The following is a 20,983-nucleotide window of genomic DNA, read 5'->3' as shown; positions in this document are numbered from 1 at the left end:
GGCAATTTGGGCTGGTCTGTTCCCATTGGAACAGGGTCAAGACTGATTTGCATACAGCTGAGTCCAAACTGAGCCGGCATAGTGTGCATATTAATGATGGATTGGGATGCTGCCCAAGTAATTACCAGTGGCTCAGATTAATCATTCCAAACATAACGTTTTATATACTTTTGAATTGTATACAGGTGCAGTTATTCGTAAAGCACAGTTATAAGACATGGGAGTGCTGTCCAGGTGAGTAGGAACTAGCCAGAGGACTAACTCTTGGAGGGAGATAGTTGAAGAGCAATGTCTTCAGCTTCCAATGGAAGCCCAGAATGAAGATGAGACATTGATGTAGATTGGAAGACCATTCCAGGCTTTGGGTGCTGTATAGGAATAAACATGAATGCCGGCTCTGGCTCTCTTGATGCGGAAAGTGTGTGCCAGGTGCAGGCCTGCTGACTGGAAAGAGCCGCAGAGGTTGACTTAGGTGAGACCGATGTTGTGGAGAACTTTGAAAATGTGTGTGTGGAGCTTTATATTAATGTGCTTGCTTATAGGGAGCTTGCATATAGCTGGTTGCCATTGGATGCCAGTTTGCACTCCAGGGTGGATTCCAATAGTGAGTCAGTGGGGATCCCTGGGTTCCAGTAATGATAAAGCGGGGGACCACAAAAGACAAAGGGTTGGGAACCACTGCTGTAAACTGTACAACATTGTTATGTGTCAGAAAGTGTACTTAAATGAACATTTTATTTCTGTGTACTTCACTAGCATTCTCTGTGCAGGTAAACTGAATTCCTTGTGGAGTTCATCATTTACTACTGAAATAACCCCTGAGCATCAATACATTTAAAAGTACTAGTAGACAGATTTAAGGGAGGATCCATAAAATCCATTCTTCAGCACGAATTTAGTGTAAACTAAAGGTCCATGATATGGTATTTACAACTCTAGCATTGTGCACCATATTAAATAATCAAATAGGTAATATAAGGACGTTGACACCTACAGAGAACTTTGTGAAGTTAAGTGCGGGCAGTAACACAATAGTCCATTCCCTCACCAACTAATCAGTGCTAAGAGCAAGGACAGGGTGGCACTACTAGATCCACTTTGAAGTGTATATAAAAAGACAAACATGAGGTATGGGATAGATTATAGTATGACATATTGTGGAGTTATAAATCTCTGTAATGTAGGGAGAAGCCCCAATCAAGTGATGTATCATTGGAAATGCACTTTCAGAAAGGCTACAGCACACCTCTCTAACCCACTGTGGTGTGGGGATGTATATTTCTCATTTTTATGGGGATGAATATTGCTCATTTTTATACACATGGTGGGCCTGCTCAGACATGTATGAATTGATGTATGTATTGATATTTTATACAACTTGAAACTAGCTATGAAGCAGTGGAGTACTGTAAATTACATGAGGTGGTGCGATATGATCGTAGATCATGTACATCAAGTGGGGATTGCACAAATATATTTTACATACATTTGGGCACAGGGAGAGTAAGTGATATGTCCAGAATCACACAGTATTGTACCTAGAACTGAGGCCAGAATCCAAACCTGATTCTCCCAGTTCCAAAAGAGGTAGCTCGACTTGTTAGGCCACATCGCCTCTTTGATCTGTGTTTATATACTAAGTGCTACTGAGAGCGTTAATTGTTATGATATATGAGCCAAACCAGCACTCATCATTGTGGGGTTGAGACGTTCCATGTCTGAACAACTGCTATTTTATCTGTTGGGGATAGCCAAGTATCCTGCTGCATACGTTAAATGCGTGTATTACATTGCCCTAGTTTAATACATTTTGAGATATTGTGGCACTGGAAAAAAGTATGCATGTCGTCAATATGCAAAGAGAAGTTTTTCACTAGATTGTCACCTTTGTTGCAGTACTTTGCAAGAACTGATGTCTCATTGATTTGCCTATTTTTTGTATATATTTTTATTGACATTTGTTATTATCTTGAACACAGATTTACAACATTGGTCATACCGAAACCCGCCCCCACCCCATTGTACACACATTACCATTAGCTTAGGACAAGATACACTACATCATTTGGTGACATCCAATTCTATTTAGTGCGGACCTATGCAATATACTATCAGAAGCTTTTTTTTTTCTTCCAGATTCCCTCCTCATTTTCAACCACCCATCCATTTCTACCCAACTCCCATGTGAACGGGAGTGGTAACAGTTGTACCTTTATTATATCAGCTTACTCTTGTATGACCTTCATGGTGGCCTCGCATCTGGCGTGAATGTGTGTCAAAAAGTTAGGGACAGCTGCGTAACGTGTAAATATGAAAAACAAGATGTTTTCCTACTTGCAGCCATAAAGCTTCTGTTTTTAGAATTCGTTTTTTAACATTAGTTTTAAAGCAACATCAATGAAAAAAATACATGTTCAGGAATTTAAGAAAAAAATACAAACTCAATTTCCATACCTGAATAAGTGTAAATCAATAGTGACATTTGATTTATTTTTATTATCTACACAGCTAAAATATTTTATTTTCAAAGTTGACCTAATCCTGCCTAAAGGTTTACACGCCAAGCTGATGACTTTATATCTTTCCTCTTGGATATCTTCTGAGGGCTCTCAGGTAACTGCTATTGTTCACACCTCATTAGTTCTGAATTGTAATGGCCAATGAACGCATTTTAAAGCCTACACAGCAAAAGTCTTTCCTCCACTTCAGCCTATCAGTCGTCTTCACAACACTTCCTTTAGGCGAAAGGGGCACTACAGTGTTAAGGGAGTGGTGGAGCAGGGGTTTACAGTGTAATCTTACCAAATCAACAGTCCCACTGGTTACTGTGCCAGGCTGACAGACCTCTTTAGGTCGGCCATGCAAGCGCTTTAACCTGTTGTAGGTATTGTGGGCTTTTGACCATGCCCACCGCACGCCCAACACTTTCACTTGTTCGTGAGCTTTCTTCAAAGATTCTTTGTTATCATTGGTAAATGCTTTACTCTTGTCCCTCTTTGGGGCGGTTTTGTTACCGCCTTGCAGACTTCCCCTGTTACATGGATAATTGCACAATTGCCAATACGTTTGACTAAGAGCAGACTACTTTTTCCTTTTGTGTCTCTCCTTTGCTCTCAGGCTCATGCCGGCCATGTCGCTTTGAATCAGCTCGCTTATGACGACTGTTTTACTTTTAATTTTCAATTTATATGGCAAGAAAAGTCCAGTTAGGAATTTACAATGCTAATAGCTCTAACTCGAGCAAATGTGAGACCTATTGCATTGCAAATGCTTGTTTATAGATGAGAGTAAGCAGGAGCTGCAGCTCAAATTAACTAGACATTACAGATTCAATTTCAGTCTGTTTGGAGTCGATGATAAGAGCTGGTGTGAGTTTCAATGCTTTATTTAAAGTCTATTAGTAGGTAAATCTTTATTAATTAGCATGAGAAATATTCAATCAATTGATAATCAACATGATTAATTAGCATCTGAGCAAATGCATAAAGCTTGTTCCATAAAAGAAAAGTCCCTATTCTATGTTTGGAAAATGAAAAAAAGTGTCAGAACCCATAAAGAGCTCCAAGTCAAGAGCTGAAAGGATTAAGCTTTCAGCATCAATCCTCAGGTATTAATCAAGGCACAACTTGCTATAAAGAGAGGTTCAAGAAACTCAGTCTCAGTGCAGCATAGATTCAGGCAGGGAAATGAAAGGGTCTCAGAATGGACCTGAGAAGCGTCTGCAAAGGGCTCTATAGACTGTCTGGAAAGGGTTTGCAAAGAGAGTGTGAATTGAGGTCTGCTGCTTACTTCAGGAACACAAACTTGTATAATATTTTCATATCAGCATTCAAAACAAGTTGTTCCTATCTTCAGTCAGTTCATCCAATCAGCTTGCTGTGTCTTTGTGGGAACAGGAAAGTCAGTTGTTTAAGTAGTCAGAAGACAATAGCTTACAGATAACATTTTTTAGCACTCAGTATAGTTTGCTTACTATAAGAACAATACAGTTCTTGGTTAAGTCTTTTCATCACTCTATTAGATCATGGATTTGTCACCTTTTTCAACTAGCAAACTAATGTTTATGTGAAACATTCTGCGGAAGTTAACAAAAACATTTTCATACATTATTATATTGTTTCAAAATGTGCCTAATGGGAAGGTCATATTCTTACATTTTCTATTAAGTCACTCTCTTCTCAGCACATTTGCACCATTGAAAGTTTACTATTTCACATTTCTGACCTAGGTTAGCACTTTAAAAAAATTTAAGTTCTTTTTTGCAGCTATTCAAGCTTAATGTAGGTACATGTTAAAGCCTAGTGCGCTCACTTGTTTTTAAAATATATCTTTTAATCTAAGGCCTACATGTTAGTTCTAATTGTTAATTCCTTTAATTTTCATTATTTAAAACGCTGTAGGAAGAGCTGTCCTCTACATGGTTAGGACCAGATATATGATGGGGTTATTTTTGAGCTTCTGAAGGCAGAAAAGGGCTTGCTTTGAGCGATGTTTAGAAAAAGAGGGAGAGAAACTCTAAGCAAGGCTTATAGCTGCCATTGTTGGGACTGTAACAGAGAGAAACGTGGGATTATTTTTACATTACAACACCATTGTGAGACAGAAACATGGTTGCACTTTGTTAAAACCTAGCTAGTGATGGTGTTGGAACTTTAGTATGTTTTGCTCATGGACAGTCACCAATCACAGTTCACGCCTATAAAACTGCAGCAGCTCCACATTGGGGGAAGAATCAAGTACAAAACAAAGGAGAGAAGATTGCCTGGTTTCTGAAATTATTCCCTTCTTGTAGGTTTAGGGATTAAGAGAGAGGATTATCAGCTTCACCATGAATCTCTGTAAAATACTATTCCAAGGGTTAAGAAAGCTAGCCCATGGAGGCCCACTATGACCAAAGTTTAAAGGTGCTGGACAGAAGGATCCTGCTTGCTTGTTCAAGCTACTCCTCTGAAGTGGGTTGATGCAAAAGGCCGGCATGACAGGGGAAGCTGTGTATGCCTGAAAGAGGCAACTGCAACTGGGTATTTCTTCAGATGACCCCTGTGAGAATCTTGTGTGTGTCTGGGTAGTGGAGCAGCCCTGTATATTGAGAGAGTGGTCCTGCTGCAGGAAAACCACAAGACTAGTCGCAGCTGGATATTTTATACAACAGGTTCCATGGTGAAGTATATCTCCTAACTTGATACACCATTCCCAGTATGCCTGGAATGTCTATCACAGCCTTTGTGACTTTGATCCATTCAGGTCATCCTGTTAGTCAACTACAGTATATCCCAAAGAGGCCACCACGGAAACACCTGCTCTATATGCGTCCATTCCTTTTCTGATTCCCTACTGGTCCACTCACCTAATATTTGTAAATGAATTTTCTAGTAGCATTTTATGAGGTTTGAAGAGGTAGCTTTAAAAAGAGTGTTCACTGGATTGGTAAGTATTTACACTCTGCAAAATCCCATGTATATACACAGTGGGATTTTGAGGTTTCATGCTTATATCCATTCTTCAGACCACACACACTTCACCCACAAACATGAAAAATATAAAACATGTAGACTTTCAAATTCACACTAAACGGTCATCTTTGAGGTGTTAGCTTTAACACTTATTGTCTTCGTTCTTCTATGCCAAAAGACTGTTAAAAACCATGCTACATCTGACACAATGGGACCATAAGTGCTGGTTGTGCATACCCACGGGGCGGAACAATGGTCGTTAAGTCCTAGCGGTTTACAGAGGAGTCTAATCCAGCACGCCCTCTGTTTCTTATAAGCAGTGAAGAAAAACAAAACATGCTCAATGTTCTCTTGGGTCACACATCCAATGGGACAAAAGTCTTATCTTCCAAAGTTCTGTTTCCATCTGCCAGTAAGATCACGCAGTGATAAAGATCTATTCTAAATCTGAAATAAAGTGCATGTGGCAAAGGTTGGAGGACAATATCTAGAGAATGTTCAAATCCATAAAAACATATGGTAGTCAGAAAACTATCTATTAAACTGTCCAAGGGTACAGCTGCTGATTCCTCCCTTTGCCCACTGGTCAGTAAGTGACGTTAAGACTCTAATGCATTGCTGGGAAGATGTAAAGGGTCTGACCAATAAGAGCCCAAGCCTAGCTTGAAAAGACAGCTCTTCACATAAAGGCACCAAGGAATTTTGTCAACGCAAGAGCCTTCCAATAAACCTCTTGCCATACTCTAATTCATCTGTTAGCCACTCCTTTATCCAATACTGTAATGGCATAAGAGCCGCAATATCCGCTATTGATGTTAGCTTTAGATACAAGCGAAAAGGGAGAGTCGGTGAACTCTGCGGAATCATTGATTGCGTTTTTAAAAAAAAATTCTCAGCTTTTTCCACAGCTTCCAATTTGCACTGCCCTCAAAGCTCAGCGCCATACAAAGCTGCCCCTCGAGCTTGACTTTTATAAATTTCCAAGGCGGGGGTGATAGGGAAGATGGGTGCTCTTCTAGCAAACCTTAAAATTACCCCAGCCTTCTGTTTTAAGGATAGGGTACGCTTTGCTACTTGGCATGTCCACCTCAGGGATTCCTCTAATCGAATACCCACATAATAAAACGCTAGAACTCTTTCGAGGTCCTCACCATACAAAAATATAAATGTTCTCACTTTGTTTAGGGTGTCCAGACGCCATGTATTTAGTTTTGGGGCTATTTATTTGAAGGCCGTATTCTCTGCAGAACTCCAAAAAGTTCACCAAAATCTTGGATAAACCAGATTCTATTTTGTATAATAATATGGTGTCATCGGCATATAGTAAACATGATGTTTTGGACTCACCTATTTTTGGAGGATCATTTTCAAAATTGTACAAATAGAGAATACAAGCGTTAATATTTAGAAGGAAAAGGGTGGGGGCCAAAACACACCCTTGTCAAACGCGTTTTTAGGTTGGAATTTTATCTGTTAATTTCCCATCCATACCCCCATCTGATTCTTGCAAAATTTCTAACATAGAGTTCCTTTATCAGGCCTAACAGGGCTCTTGGTACTTCAAGTTTGTCCGGGGTCTCCCATAGTTTGGCACGAGGAACTAAATCAAATGCAGTCTTAAGGTCTACAAAAGCAACAAACAGTCTCCCAGCATTCAAACCAACAGATTTCCACTTTATTGTGAGAAACCGAAAGATTTGGCCCAATGTACCTGCCCTTTGTTGGAATCCTTTCTGCAAGTAGCACAAAACATATCCTTCCAAAATCCAGTCCCAATGTCTGACTAGTACTTGATGGCAAACAATTATTGAAATTTATCTATCAAGCTAATAGGTCTGTAATTACCAAGAACCGACCTGTCTCCCTTTTTGTAAATGGATACTATAATTCAACCTTTCCAGTAGTTACGAAGGTGACTTCCTGCCAGTACATCATTGGACACATGATTTATGTAAGGAACCCATGTCATCAAGTCAGGTTTGTACAAGTCTACAGGGTTCTTATCTAATCCTGGGGGTTTCTCTGGTGTCTGTGCTATAATGGCTGTCTTTATTTCCTGTAAAGTAAAGGCATCAATAGCTCCAGCCACCTTCCCTTTATCACAGCACATATTTGTGTCACTTGAGTCTTTTGATTGTCCAGGCTCTGCTCTATATAAATTGGTGAAGTGAAAAATTCAATCTTCAGCTGGAATATGGCAAATAGGTCTAAAGTTCTTATTTCGCCCATTTTTGGGATACTAGAAGCCAAAAACGCTTACTACCATTTTATTTTGAAGCTATAAGTAGTTCATGCCATGTGGCCTTTTCCCGTTTTGCCTTGCTAGCTTTAATGTCATCTGCAGAAACTTGTCTAACCTGAGAGATCACAGATCTACTTTTCTGTTTGATATATAAAATAAATAATGACTTCAAACGGAGGAAAAACCTTTTGTGTTTAGACACTATTTGATCAGGAGCATGATCTCTGGATGTAAGTTCTGCCAGCTGGCTGGTGGCCAAACAATGAGCTTTTATTACTTGGTCATCTGAGTTCACAAAATTGTCCCATTTGATAGTGCGCTGGTTACTGGACACATCTACAAGAAACATGACATCCAGCTTGTTCAACCTCCCCAACCCCCCTCCCCAAACACACACACCCCTTTCTAAAGAACGGCCTATCCAGTTCACCATGAAAGGAAACTGGTCACTGTTTTGTTTCTTCTCTACACTCAAATCAACAATCTCATCCCATGTCCTTAAATCAATAAGAGCGAAATCAATAAAACTACTATGGCTTCTACGGGAAAAAGTTGGTTTAGCAGGCCTATCCGAGGGAAAGCGCCCATTACCTGGCTGCAAGCCAAACATAACCATTAGATCTATGATCTGAGAGGCTTAAGAACTAATTTTGGAATGCCTGCTAGTTGTAGAAAGGGGTGGAATTCACCATAATTGATCTTCCTACTGTGTAAGTTCTAAATATGGAGGGTAAGGGTTCAGTGACGGATTTAAATCTCCAGCAATAATGACACGATGCTTAAAATATAACCCTGCCAAGAGTGTATTTAAACAACTGATAGTTTTAGAGATTTGGCTGAAAGAACCTGGTTGGCTTTAAAGATTAACAAGAAAAGCGAGGTGCCCTGTTTTGGGCCAATGCTAACTGCTAGGATATCCGGCGAAGCAACATATATTTTCTGTGTTGTACAACTTAGAGACATTTTTATCCATGTAATAAGGCCCCCTTCCACCCTTCCATCAGATGAAGAAATAACCTCCTTAGAATAGAAATTATAGCCCTGTTTGTGCACATTTGTAATAGCTCGAGTTTCCTGGAATAAACATACACTAAAGTTATCAATAAACAGACCCCAGTCCAAATCATCAACCTTGCTCTTTATGCCAGCAATGTTCCCTACCATTAGGGAGGGGGAAGAAGAATGATCTTCTGTGGATGATATGGAAGGTTCCCATCCACTAGGCTTTACAGAATCAAGCCCACCTTAATTCAGCTTTTTTGTTTTTGTTTTTGTTTTTGTTTGTGATAATAGAATCATGTAGCTCACTCTCGCCTGTAGTTGATGGAGTTCTGCTAGTTATAGGTCGAGGGCTCACACTTTGAGATGGTACTTTCATAACCTCATGTGAAGTGGGCACTTCAGGTAGTCAATCAACATCTGATAATCTGTCACTCTGTATTAATCAAACTAGATTCAAATCAGAGCCCTTGTCATTGATATAAATAAATATGATACAACAGAGCAGCTATTTATTTCACAACCCAGAAAGGTGATCTGGCCTCACAAAGGATAAGATAGCACAATACAAACAGTGATGACAAACATGCACTATGACAGATTACGGCTTTCGACCTATTCACTTTAAAACTGACATCAATATGTTCACTTGTGAAATGGTAAAGGGGAGATGTTGGACAATGCACGTTAGCCTGGACCCTTCCTAAGCACCCTGGAAAGTGTGTCCTGCGGCTAAGACTTCATAGTTTTAGTTATGTGTGTATTTTATTTATTTTAGATCTAGATATTTGTGGGATGTAGACAGGGCCAAAGGAAATATGAAGCAACAAAGGACCAAGTTACACAGCATGGTTGACTGAATATGTGGCAAGAATATGAAAATTGTGCGGCACATGTGTGGAAGTATTCTTTAGTTATTGTGTCACCTTGACCCATACTGTATAGACAAACGTTGTATCTCATTGGTGAAGTAAAAAATCTGGGAACCAGAAAGCAACAACTAAACATTGACCTCTTAATGTTTGTAAAAGGTTTGTCAGTGGAGACAATGTGTGGTGCCATTTACAGTAACATTTGATCTGTTTGAGCTAGAAGCAGAAAATGTTGTTAGAATCTACAAATTAATCAGCAAATGATGCATTAGGTCTGTCGTTGGTGTTTTATTTCTGTTGATTGATTTTGCATTTTCAGTTTGAGTTTTTATTTTCCGATTCTCTCCATCCCAGCATGAATGTAGGGCACTCTATTAGAGTGGAATTAGAGTGTTACACTATCAGCCTTTCTGTAAAGCCAACATTAGCACTTTACTACAGACACACAGGTATTTTGTTTTCCTGCATCAAGGTTGGCCTCCTCCCCCCATTTATTTGGCTTGAGAATGAGACTGTGAGTGTCAAATGTTTGAATTTCTAGAAAAATCTTCCTTTATCTATTCCAGTCCAGCATCTGACTACAAAGTGAATCTGGTAATAGGAGCAGGGACAAAGTCTGACTCTGATTTAGGATTCAGAGAAAATTCCAAGCCAGTTTCTAATAGTGAGCTTCTTTTCAATCTAAGCTGGTCAATTAGCTTTTCAGTTTATACACATTCTGTCTCAAAAATCCTTTGGAGTGCCTACTTGCTCAGTTTCAACACTATTGCAGGTCACAGAGAAATCTATCTTTAGGCAGTTACCCTATTGTTAATCTACCACATCTGTTACATTTGTTTGTTCTAATGCAAGTCTTAGTAGGAACCATGTTATTGAAGATGTCTTCTGCAAGTTATTTTGCATAACACAAATTACCTCTATGTGTTTCATAATATCAAAGTTCTTATTTGTTTTTCTAAAACGGGGACTATATTGTTTCTGGTGACTTGTGATCATGATTGGCAGTTTTCTTACAGTTTCATTGAGTGATAGGCTTCTACCATCATCTGTTTAATGCTGATTCTCAGCACCCTGCTTATAAAAGCGAGTCCGTTTCATGCTTTCCTCATTTAGGAGTAAAAATGTTAAGTGGGAAAAGTTTTTTAGCTATGGAATAAAACAATAATGTAACGATGGTTGTGACAAATACTATACATTCACAAAACACTTCTCTGGGTGTAAGTACTAGAGCTAATGCAGTATATGATCAAGCAGCACACTACATCTGGTAACATTGGAATACATTAATAAAGCACAAGACTCTTTAGTCGTTACTTCACATTACTAACGCGCCCTTTCATAGGGAAGAAGAGGCAGAACAGTGCTGAGAGGAAATGGGTGTTTTACATAACATGACCTAACACTGGCGTGAGGCTCTTCTTAGTTGAGTCTACCCAATTATACTTTAGTGATTGATCATTATCTATAAGCTGCCGTCTATCTCAAGTCAACTTTCTACAGCTTCCATGTCTCTTCAAGCCCTTCAAGTGTTTTTCGTTGCTTCTTTGATATCATTGACCTCTCACAGCATGTGTGTATATGCATTATAACGGTAGAGTTTATTTTTGTTTGACATTTAATTTCAAATACCAACATGTTCTTGTTTTTATGTTTTTTCCCTCCCTCAGAGGCCTCACCATGGCAGTGTTTGACACCCCACAAGAAGCTTTTGGCATCTTGCGGCCAGTTTGTGTACAACTGACAAAGGCCCAGACGGTGGAAAATGTAAAGCTCCTTCAGTTGCAGCTTTCGAGAGTTAGTGACTCTGCTCTACAGGAACTTCAAGAGTATGTCCTTTTCCCTCTGCGCTTCACTTTGAAGACCCCTGGTCCAAAAAAGGAGAGCCTTGTTCAAAATGTGGTGGAGTGCATTGGCTCAATCCTGTCTATCACATGTGTCAAGAAGCCAGATTTGCTCCAGGAACTGCTCTCTGAGCTTTGCATATGTCTTTCTTCACCGTCTCAGTGCCAGCAGCCAGTAGCAGTATCAGAAGAACTAAAATTAGCTGTTGTTCATGCTATTACAGTTCTAATGCATTCAGCGTATGAGGACATTATCCAATCACTGTATAAGCCATCCATGCTTCCTCTTGTTGGTTGTGCAGTATCTTTGCTTTTAGCCCTGGCTCAAAATGAGAAATCAAAACAAATTAAGATTGCAGCCTTAGGATGTCTGCAAGCAATAATCATGCAGTGTGACTGTCCAGGGCACACTGTAAGCAAGACCTGCATTGATGACACTCAGTTGGGCACTTTCTTTGCATCTTTTCTACCAGGAATCTCAACTAGCTTGTCTCGAGTTATTACAGGTGACATCAAACAAGGGCATGCAGTTACAGTCTGTGCCCTCAGAGTGTGGCACAAGACAGTGGGAATGGTCATGGCAGATGATCAGCTAGCAAATATTGCAAAAGACACAGAAATTCTGGATTCAAAACATGTACAAATTGCACAACTCTTGGTCCATAGACATCCCAGTTGGGTAAAAGACACTGGGGACAAGTTGTCCCTCATACTCCATAGGATTGTTGAATGTGTTTCCATTGACCCACACTGGAAGGTAAGGTTCGAGCTTGTGGAGCTGGCTCGACATCTTTTGTTGAAGTGCAGCCGGTCATTGATAGGTTGCCTGGGTTTTCTTCTGAAGGCTTTAGTTGGACTAGTCAATGACGAGAGTCTAGAGGTTCGAAGCAGGTCAAATGAGGTCCTGCAGAGTATTGCAGAACAAGGGACAGTAGCTGAGAGCAAAGCACTAGTAGATGTCTTGTCAGAAAATCTTCTTTCCCTTACAACTTCTCTTCCTCGTCTAATAAGTTCACAAGATGATAGAGGTAAACACTTAACTTTGACTGTCTTGCTTGGCTATCTAAAATTGCTAGGGCCCAAAATCAACGTGGTCCTAAACTCTGTTACCCACCTTCACCGTCTTTCTAAAGCTCTTATGCAAGTCTTGGAGCTGGATGTCACTGATGTGAAAATTGTTGAAGAGAGACGTTCGATCCCTGAGGCATTTACTGATTCTGCAGTCACAATACCTGACAATCTGCTTAATAGGACGTGTCAACGCAAGTGTTTCCGGTTCTTTAATGATGATCAGATATTTATGTTGTTACAGCAGATTTGTCGGATACTTGCTTACTATGGGAATATATACCTTTTAGTTGATCATTTCATGGAGCTGTACCGAGAATCAGTTGTCTACCGAAAGCAGTCGGCATTGGTCCTAAATGAATTGATTGTTGGAGCGGCTGGACTTGGAGTTGTGGTGCTCCAGCCAAGGGATAATAAAGTGAACACTGATGACCTAAGAGCATCAGTGACATCTGTCCTGGAGGAGTACGTAGACCAGGCAAACTGGTGTTTGGTCACTAGCACGGAAGGAGATAGTTATTCTGATGAAGAGGTAACTCTGAAACCTTCTAACTTTGATGCAATCTCAGCACATGCATATGGATGGCAAACTAAGTCTCCCAGAGATGTTCGCCCGACTCTCCGCTTTATGAATAGCAACATCTGGCAGATCTGCATCCAGCTGGAGGGTATTGGCTACTTTGCGCAGGCACTGGGAAATGACTTCAGATTGCTTTTAGTGATGGCTCTCTACCCGGTGCTGGAAAAGGCTGGTGACAAAACTCTCCTGGTTAGCCAAGCAGCGTTATGTGCTATGTCAGAAATATCAATCAGCTGCGGCTACAATTCCCCATGTGATTTAATTAATTACAATTCTGACTATCTAGTGAATGAAATATCCCTGCAGTTACGTCATTTAGCTCAGCATCCAAACACTCCTAGGGTTCTTGAGGCAATGCTGAAACATTCGGATGCCAGCTTACTCCCACTGGTGGATGATGTGATCCAGGATATTCTCTCCTCGTTAGACCGGTTTCATGATGAACAGGCTACACTGTTCTTGGATGTTCTGTACTCTCTTTTGTCTGCTTTAGGTAAAGTACAGGTAACATTATGTCTTGAATTGTTCAAGTAGCCTTGTTGCTAAATGTAATTTTTCTCAAATGATTCATGATCTGATGAGTGGGTCAACTATATACACGCTCTTGCAGTGTAGCAGATACACCAATTTAGATAATCTGTGGCATGGTTACTTAATTATATGTTTTGTGCTGTCTGCTACCTAGAGCTACAGGTCTCTTTAAGCTTGGAACCTCAATTAAAAACAAGCATTGGCCAAGCCAGTGAATCATGTATTGGCTCATATGCACTGATCTGTTGGCTTTGTCAGTTTTTGCTCCTGATGTTGCTATGCATGCACACACATTCATGACGGCCATGGTGTATTGGAGTTTTAAGTAAACATAAGAAGCATCATTAGAAATGGCTGCAGTATGTGTGTGCATGCACAGCGGATATTTTGGAATAATTTAGCCTTGGCAATCCTTGTGAAGCCAAAATATGAGCATGTCTGTGCAATAGAAATGGCAGCAGCGAGTGCCACATACCGGACTTGGTAGATGAGGTTGATGGGAGACAATGGGGACTTAATAGGAACAGTAGGGCAACCGTACAGTGGAGAGGTTATCTCAAGTGCCCACTTAAAGTCCTCTATTACCTTTCACTAAATGTCGTGCTTTTAAAAACGGTCAAGACAGCCAATGCCGACTTCTGAATATCACCAACAGCCAATGGCTGAAAGAGGCTGACCAAATACCCACTCTTCTTTATGTGTATAGGTAACAGGAGGCCTCCAACCGACAACTACAGCTGATAGGTGAGACCTAAAAAGAGCTGTCAAACATTTTTGTTAGTCATTTAAAGATGTTTGTTCACAATGAAACTGTATTAGTTTATAAATCTAGTAACTTGTAACATCATTATGTCTCCTTTCGCATAACTGCTCATCAGTATTCAAGTCATCAAAGAGTTTCTAGTGAGCATCATTTTCTGATCTCAACTGCTAAATTGAACTGTTTCAAACTCAGTCCGTTTGCAGAGCAACAGTGCTTTTTTAATTTATTTTTTTATTACAGGAAAGTACGTGAAAACTCTCCAAAAACAGTATCACCTAGTACTGTCTCTGGGGCATATATTAAGGACACAGTAAATGAAGATGTTTTTCATTTTTACCACGCAAACCAGCTCACAGTGAAGGGTGTAAAAGAAAGCTTCTTAAGCTGAATATGATAAACAGTGAACTCTCATAATCTGAGACACCCTATCTAAGCAGGATTTTCTTCCAAGAAGAGTTTTACCTTTAAAAAGATTGGCCCCAGAAGTTTTAGACTTATCAGTAGTAGGTCCATGGTACCCACTTTCCCCATCGAATGGGGTCGCCACGTGGGATGCACTAACTGTGCACCTCCCCTTTTTGGCTCACAGTTAGTGTGCTTCATCTCTCCTGATACTCTTATAGAGTGCAGTCCCAGAAGCCGAGTATTCCCTCCTTTTAATGGGGCTACACCTCCATGCAAGTGAGGGAATGCCCCATTAGTGTGGCTCTAGCGATCTGTATTTCAGAAGTCCGTCACAAGTGTTTGCAGCCCTTTCTATAATGTCACAGAGCCCACGAGGGGCAGAAAGCGGGTGCGTACGCCCATTGCATCCTCGGTCCTTTTATGTGATATGTTTCTGTGTAGGCTTTGATGGTAAATTAATCAACTGACATTGTCCACAGACTGACCATCGGAAGGGCTTTTTGTTTTCTAATAACATTCATGCTCATTTTGTACATCAGCAGTTTTAGAGAGGTTCATTTGGGTTTTGTCCTTATTGTTTCTTGGGGCCAAGGACTTTTTGGAGTATTTTCCACCTTGAGTCTATTTTGAACTTTGGGTGAACATTTGGATAATTTTGGAATCCAATCCGTTCAGGCTTCATGAACATCTTGGTCCCATTTCTGGCCCTTCAGCAGCAATGCAAAATCATTTGGTGTTCATTTCTGGGCAACCATCTCACCTTTAGCATAAATAGAGGATGTGTGAATCGGCCCAGCCCAGCAGTGACAGACGTTACCCCCTTCAGGCTTGGGTTCTCAGTGAATTTGCACAAATTCTTCTTGCTGCTCTCCAAGATGATTAAGTTCATTTTCAAAGTTGTGAATTCCAGACTGACAAATGATTTACCTCCTCCAAAGCCAATATCCAGCCCATAGCCAACATTCAGCTGGTGGATAACTTCATGGACAAGGAAACAGTCAGCACATAGGTTCAAAAACGTTTGTTGACTACAGGAATGTTATCTCATGCCAAGCAATTGTATATGTGAACATTAATTAGGCTTTGACTGGCCTGATGAATAATTATTTAGAGCCATTGGGCTTGTGTTACCCTAGATCTCTGATTTGGAAAATGTTTTTTGTTCGTGGTCACGTTGTCAGCCAGGTGCATGCGTGAGATCCAAGCTATTTGAACCTCCGAACCTTTCACTGTATTCCATAGACACAAGGTAGTCATGAGGTCTTAACATATTTTGTTAAACGAAGTTGGTTGGACTTCTTACCCACTCGGCTGAAGAGAAATTACACCATGTGGACATCCAGGGCATTCTGAATTCTTATCGTAATGAAACCATGGCCATGCATTTTACTGACCCCTGTTCAGTGGAGACAATATTGTAGCTAAACAGCTGCCAAGGCTGCCATTCTCCTATGTTTAATGTGAAATATTACCAATCGCTACTTTCCTATTAAGACCACCCTCCATCCAGTCTCCTTCGAAATTCAAACAGGCCTAATCATCATTGGCATTGTCAAGACATGTACCTATCACATGTACTCTCAGCAGTTATATGGGCTACCCAACACACATTCTACCCACTTAATGCGCTCGCAGCTACTGGAACAGTGCTATTTTTGGCCAGGAAGTTCTGCACCATCTCTTTCGCCTAAGCTGCCCGATACTGCCTTCTTTGCCCTGCACAGGCGATGGGGTTTACTCAGATACTCTGCTGGGCATAGCAGCTTTGTAAAGAGGTGGATTCCACATTCTTACAAAACATGTAGATGGTCTTTGTTTCACCGGTCCCAGTGGCCTCCCAAGTACAAAGGAAGCCAGCAGGTTTTCACACCTGCATAGAAAAGTTTTATTCATTTCAGTGCTACACTTACTGAGTGCTTTTAAATAGTCTCATATGTGTTATACATTAAATCAGAGGTATGGTGGCCTGTGGGGAGAGTGGCTTTCAGATCACATCGACCTCTTGGAAAGAGCGTGGTTCAGCATAAAGACGTGACTGGGCTACTTGTGAAAATGCATTGTATTTGCAGTATCCGAGAACTTGTTTGTACAGTTAGCTGAAAAAAATTATTAGATATCTCCAGCCTGACAACGGGAAGTTATACAAGCATGTGAATTTCCGAGAGGTACAAATCCTGAAGAACTTTTGTGACAGTCAAGAAACAGGATCTTATCAACTAGGAGTGGATAACTCAAAGGACATAAGAAGAAAGGCAATACAATAAAAATGTCAGTCAAAAACAACATTGATATTTTCATATCCAAAATCATAATGTCATTTAAGTTCGCTTTATCAGGAGAATTCTAGACAAAAGTCATGAAGAGAATGGCAACGTTATCTAATACAATCCAGAAAATAGAAGAGAAAGGGGAACAAAACTAGACAGGGCCTAACATCTTGAGCTAAAAACCCCAGTCAGGTACCAAGACACATTAACAAAAAATGTCAAGTGTTGCTAAGAGCTGTCAATATAACATTACAGGTTTAATGTCTCTTAAATCCGTAGTTAATAAAAGTGGTATTAAAAACTTATGGTGAAGGATGTTATATTTAGAACAGATGAGAAGGCTGTGCATAGTGTTGCTGTTTGAAACTTGGTCACTGGTGTAAGGCGGCAGATCCTTATTTTTTATACCAGACAGTAGTTATTCTTTTCCAGCAAGACAAAATTACACTGCATTTTTTTGCCTTAGGGTGATTTGGGTTCCCCAATTCCCCCCTCCTCAAACCCCCCCCCACACGCGGACCTCCTGAATATTTTGTATGGAGTGATTATGCCCCAGCCCAGACACATTTTCTGAATTATCCCTGACACACAAATGACAGTGCCAAGAAGCACTCTACTCATTGGTCTTACATGACTGGATCTGAATAAGCTATACCAGCCTTTCATGGGTATAAGGGTCATGATAAAGCCCCCTCTGTAGCCCTACAGGTCATTTATTGATAATTCTGGCATTTTTCTGACTAGTCCTCAGCTCTGCGAACCTTTCTAGGATAATGCAGACATTCAATTGACTCTGTCCTAAGTCTGTCAGTCGTTCTGGGATGATGATCATGATGTGTCTGTAATATTGCCAATTTGACCCATGTCATGAGTGAGAGCATCAGACAGATTTTAACCAAAAACTCAGTTTTCTGGGAGTTATGTTTTTTTTTCATTGTAATTGTTGGCTTCAAAGTTTCAGCACGTAAAGTAATTCAGGTAAAAATGACAACAGGCTGTAGGTCACACCTGACATGGAGCAACTTGGTAGACAAATCAATGAATGTGCTCCAGACCTACTAGTCCCGAAGAGGCAATTTAGGAAGAGGCAGTGTTACATTTATTACAAGGCAAATATGTGATAATCAAGACAAGACATATTGTCCCTGTAAACACACTATTTACTACATTTATGCACAGACGAAAATGTTGCTCAATGCATTTCTAAGCTTTCATCCACAAACTGTCTGAACTATTTATTCATCAGAACACAGGGAATAAACCTACATAAAGGCGGCCAGAATCATATCACTAAAGGCCTTAAAGTTTGCAGACTTGCTGAGTGTATAGAACTCATCGCTTAAGTAAAGAGGCCAACCGGCAAATAATTGATAGGACGAGTACATTTTTTGAAACCTACAACCAACGGATAGATTCACCAGTAAGTGTAAAAGTTCGAAGGAGGGGGCAAGAAAATCCCACTAGACAGTCATTATCTATGCAAATGAATTCGTAAGACTACATGACTGAATTTCACATTGGTCTACAAAGAAATATAAAGAGCACAGTGCCTGCAAGGTAGCCCACTTAGATGCCATGTAAATATCATGAGTGGGCATATGCTGGAGAATTCAACAGAAGATGCCTTGGCTCTATGAGTGGGGTAAAAACGTTTAATACAAGGCAGGTGGCACAACGTGAATAACAATATTGGATGTGGAGCACCCATGGACTATTAATGGTGGCCTGGAAGCCCGAAATCAAAAACCACCACGATTGTAGAGAGTTGTTCAGTGGAACAAGCTACTCTGGACTTGTGAAGGTAACTGACAAATGTGCCCAATATCAGTGTTATGCAACATTACTGCCATGAAGGCATAAGGACACAGAAAGAAAATTAGAATGCAAATCTAATTTTTTTGGGTGGAAATCTTATAACACCAATGGGACAGATGAGGGATGGGTCAGCAAAATAGCACTGCTGTGATGTAAAATGGCAAATGGTTCCGAATGCATGGGGGTATTTAGGTCCCATGCTGAGGCAATGGCAACCACAAAACAGGCTCACTTTACACAAAGCCAAAGGTTCAAGCAAGAGGAAGCAGAGCACAAGAGTTAGATCTCACCAGGTCAAGGGAATCCTAATGAGTCTTAATGTGGCAACTGGTGCCCTCTCTGAAGGAAAAGATCTCTCTTCCTTTGTCTTTTACCATAAGAGCGAGTGGACGCCAAGAAGACGCCTACTTGGACAACTGATTCTGCTATTTACTTAAAAATGGGCCCATATTTTGTCCACAAAGCACTGAAACGTTGTATTCCTTTGGAAGCAGCACTAATACCACTTATTATTGAACAGTGACCTGGTGGTTGATTTTCTGAAAGCCGTCAGAATATGCAGGTGTCTCAGGAAAGCTTCCGTCAATGAATGCAAATTTCTCACTAATTAGGCACTTACCCGGAACAATTATAGTGAGGTGTTGACAGTGGTGTAGCAAAACTGAAGGCCCCCTCCCTGCAAAGTACCAGTAAGGGGGCCCTCCCGCCTGGGCCAAGTCTGGAGGTGATGGAGCAGAGGGAGGGCCCAGGACCAAAAGCAACAGTAATTCGGGGCCTTCCCGCACATCGTACTTGCCTATAATAAACCCACCTGGAAGCCCAAAAGGGGGCAACTGGCTCCTGTATCTGGATCTGCCCTATACAGAAACGCATTCGCATTTTAGAAATTAAAATATTTTCTGCGTTTGAGAACCTTAGTCAAAGATTTTATATGCTAGAGGAAAGTGTGGTCTCTCTGGGGAATTCTGTAGGGCCTCTCCTGAAAAAGACAGAAAATATTTTGAGTAAAATATCTTCTATCTTGAAAAGCCCACTAAATACCCTCCGAGGGCAAGGTCTTTTATCTGGTAAAGTTGATTGTAATAGTTTGCATCCTCCTCTAACACCCGGATGTGCTTCAGGCGCGGGCAGAGCAGGCACATCAGGAAACGCAGGCAGCGCCACATGCAACTGCACAGGCCCCGAATCTATAGCACAGTCTGTCTCCCTGGACAGAAATGTTCATGCGGGGATAGGTGGAGGGCCTAGAGTTGATACTTGTGCACCAAATATTGAGCTGAAGGTCCCGAGGGGTCTTCAAGCAAGCTCAAAATGGGCGTCCTCGGGGTCCTATATCCTCTGCTGCCCCTGTCCAGCTCACTCCAGCTTGTACCCCATGTGTCTTGGGCCTAGCTAATGCTATTTCACCCTGACCAAGAAAACTACCAGCAACTTAAGAATAAGGTTATTCATTGGTTTGCTGGGACGGTCCCCTGCTACGCTAGACAGTCGTTATTTGATTAAATTGTTATGGCACGTAGAGTGAGGTGGATTGGTAGTGCTCCTAAAACATGAGCAGGAGATTGCGTTGTTGTTAACTTTTGTAAAGCCCATAGGGCTGGCTTTATTTTAACTAATTAACAGTCCAGTAGCCCCACAGCAGAATTTCAGTGTTGCCTTTGGGTTATTTGTATAAGCCAATGAAATGCCAGGGGGCGCTAGTCAAGGCGATAATGTGGCACCTCCCATAACCCAGGTCCAGAACCTGGGCACCAATCGTGTCTTGTCTAATAAATATGATTGTTGAGTGGTTGAATGACCAAGATTGACTGGGGATGGATCAAAATCGTAAGGAACTTACAAGTGTGACATCCTCTTCTAGGATGCTCAAGGTATTAAGTTGGAACACTGCAGGAGTGCAAGAGAAAGTTGATGACCCTCACTGGCCAAAGAACTTCACTCCCCTTGACTTCATATGTTTCTGGGATATGTGGAACACGTGGGGGTGTGGGGAAATCAGGATCATATTTAGAAGGCTATGCTACTTTTGTTATCAATATGTTGCCTTCACTTAGTGGGAGAGCAAGTGGGAGATTAGTGACCTTTGTTGAACTAGACCTGACCTATCAAATGGAAGTGGTCTCGGTCAATTCCCCTCATTTTCTTGG

The 20,983-nt window shown here is 40.9% G+C and overlaps 1 protein-coding gene across 2 annotated transcripts in view; it reads left to right on the top strand.

The window, feature by feature from the left end:
- The window catches only part of TTI1 (TELO2 interacting protein 1), a 167,303-nt gene that overhangs the window by 3,174 nt on the left and 143,146 nt on the right, over positions 1-20,983 (top strand). For both annotated transcript variants that reach the window (XM_069243735.1, XM_069243736.1), the window contains exon 2: positions 11,234-13,548. In XM_069243735.1, coding sequence (XP_069099836.1) covers positions 11,244-13,548 — 2,305 coding nt within the window. In that variant the 5' untranslated portion in view covers positions 11,234-11,243. The remainder of the gene's footprint in view (positions 1-11,233; positions 13,549-20,983) is intronic.

Source organism: Pleurodeles waltl, chromosome 7 (assembly GCF_031143425.1).
Source record: "Pleurodeles waltl isolate 20211129_DDA chromosome 7, aPleWal1.hap1.20221129, whole genome shotgun sequence".
NCBI classification, from domain to species: domain Eukaryota; kingdom Metazoa; phylum Chordata; class Amphibia; order Caudata; family Salamandridae; genus Pleurodeles; species Pleurodeles waltl.
This window is presented reverse-complemented; position numbering and strand designations above follow the sequence as displayed.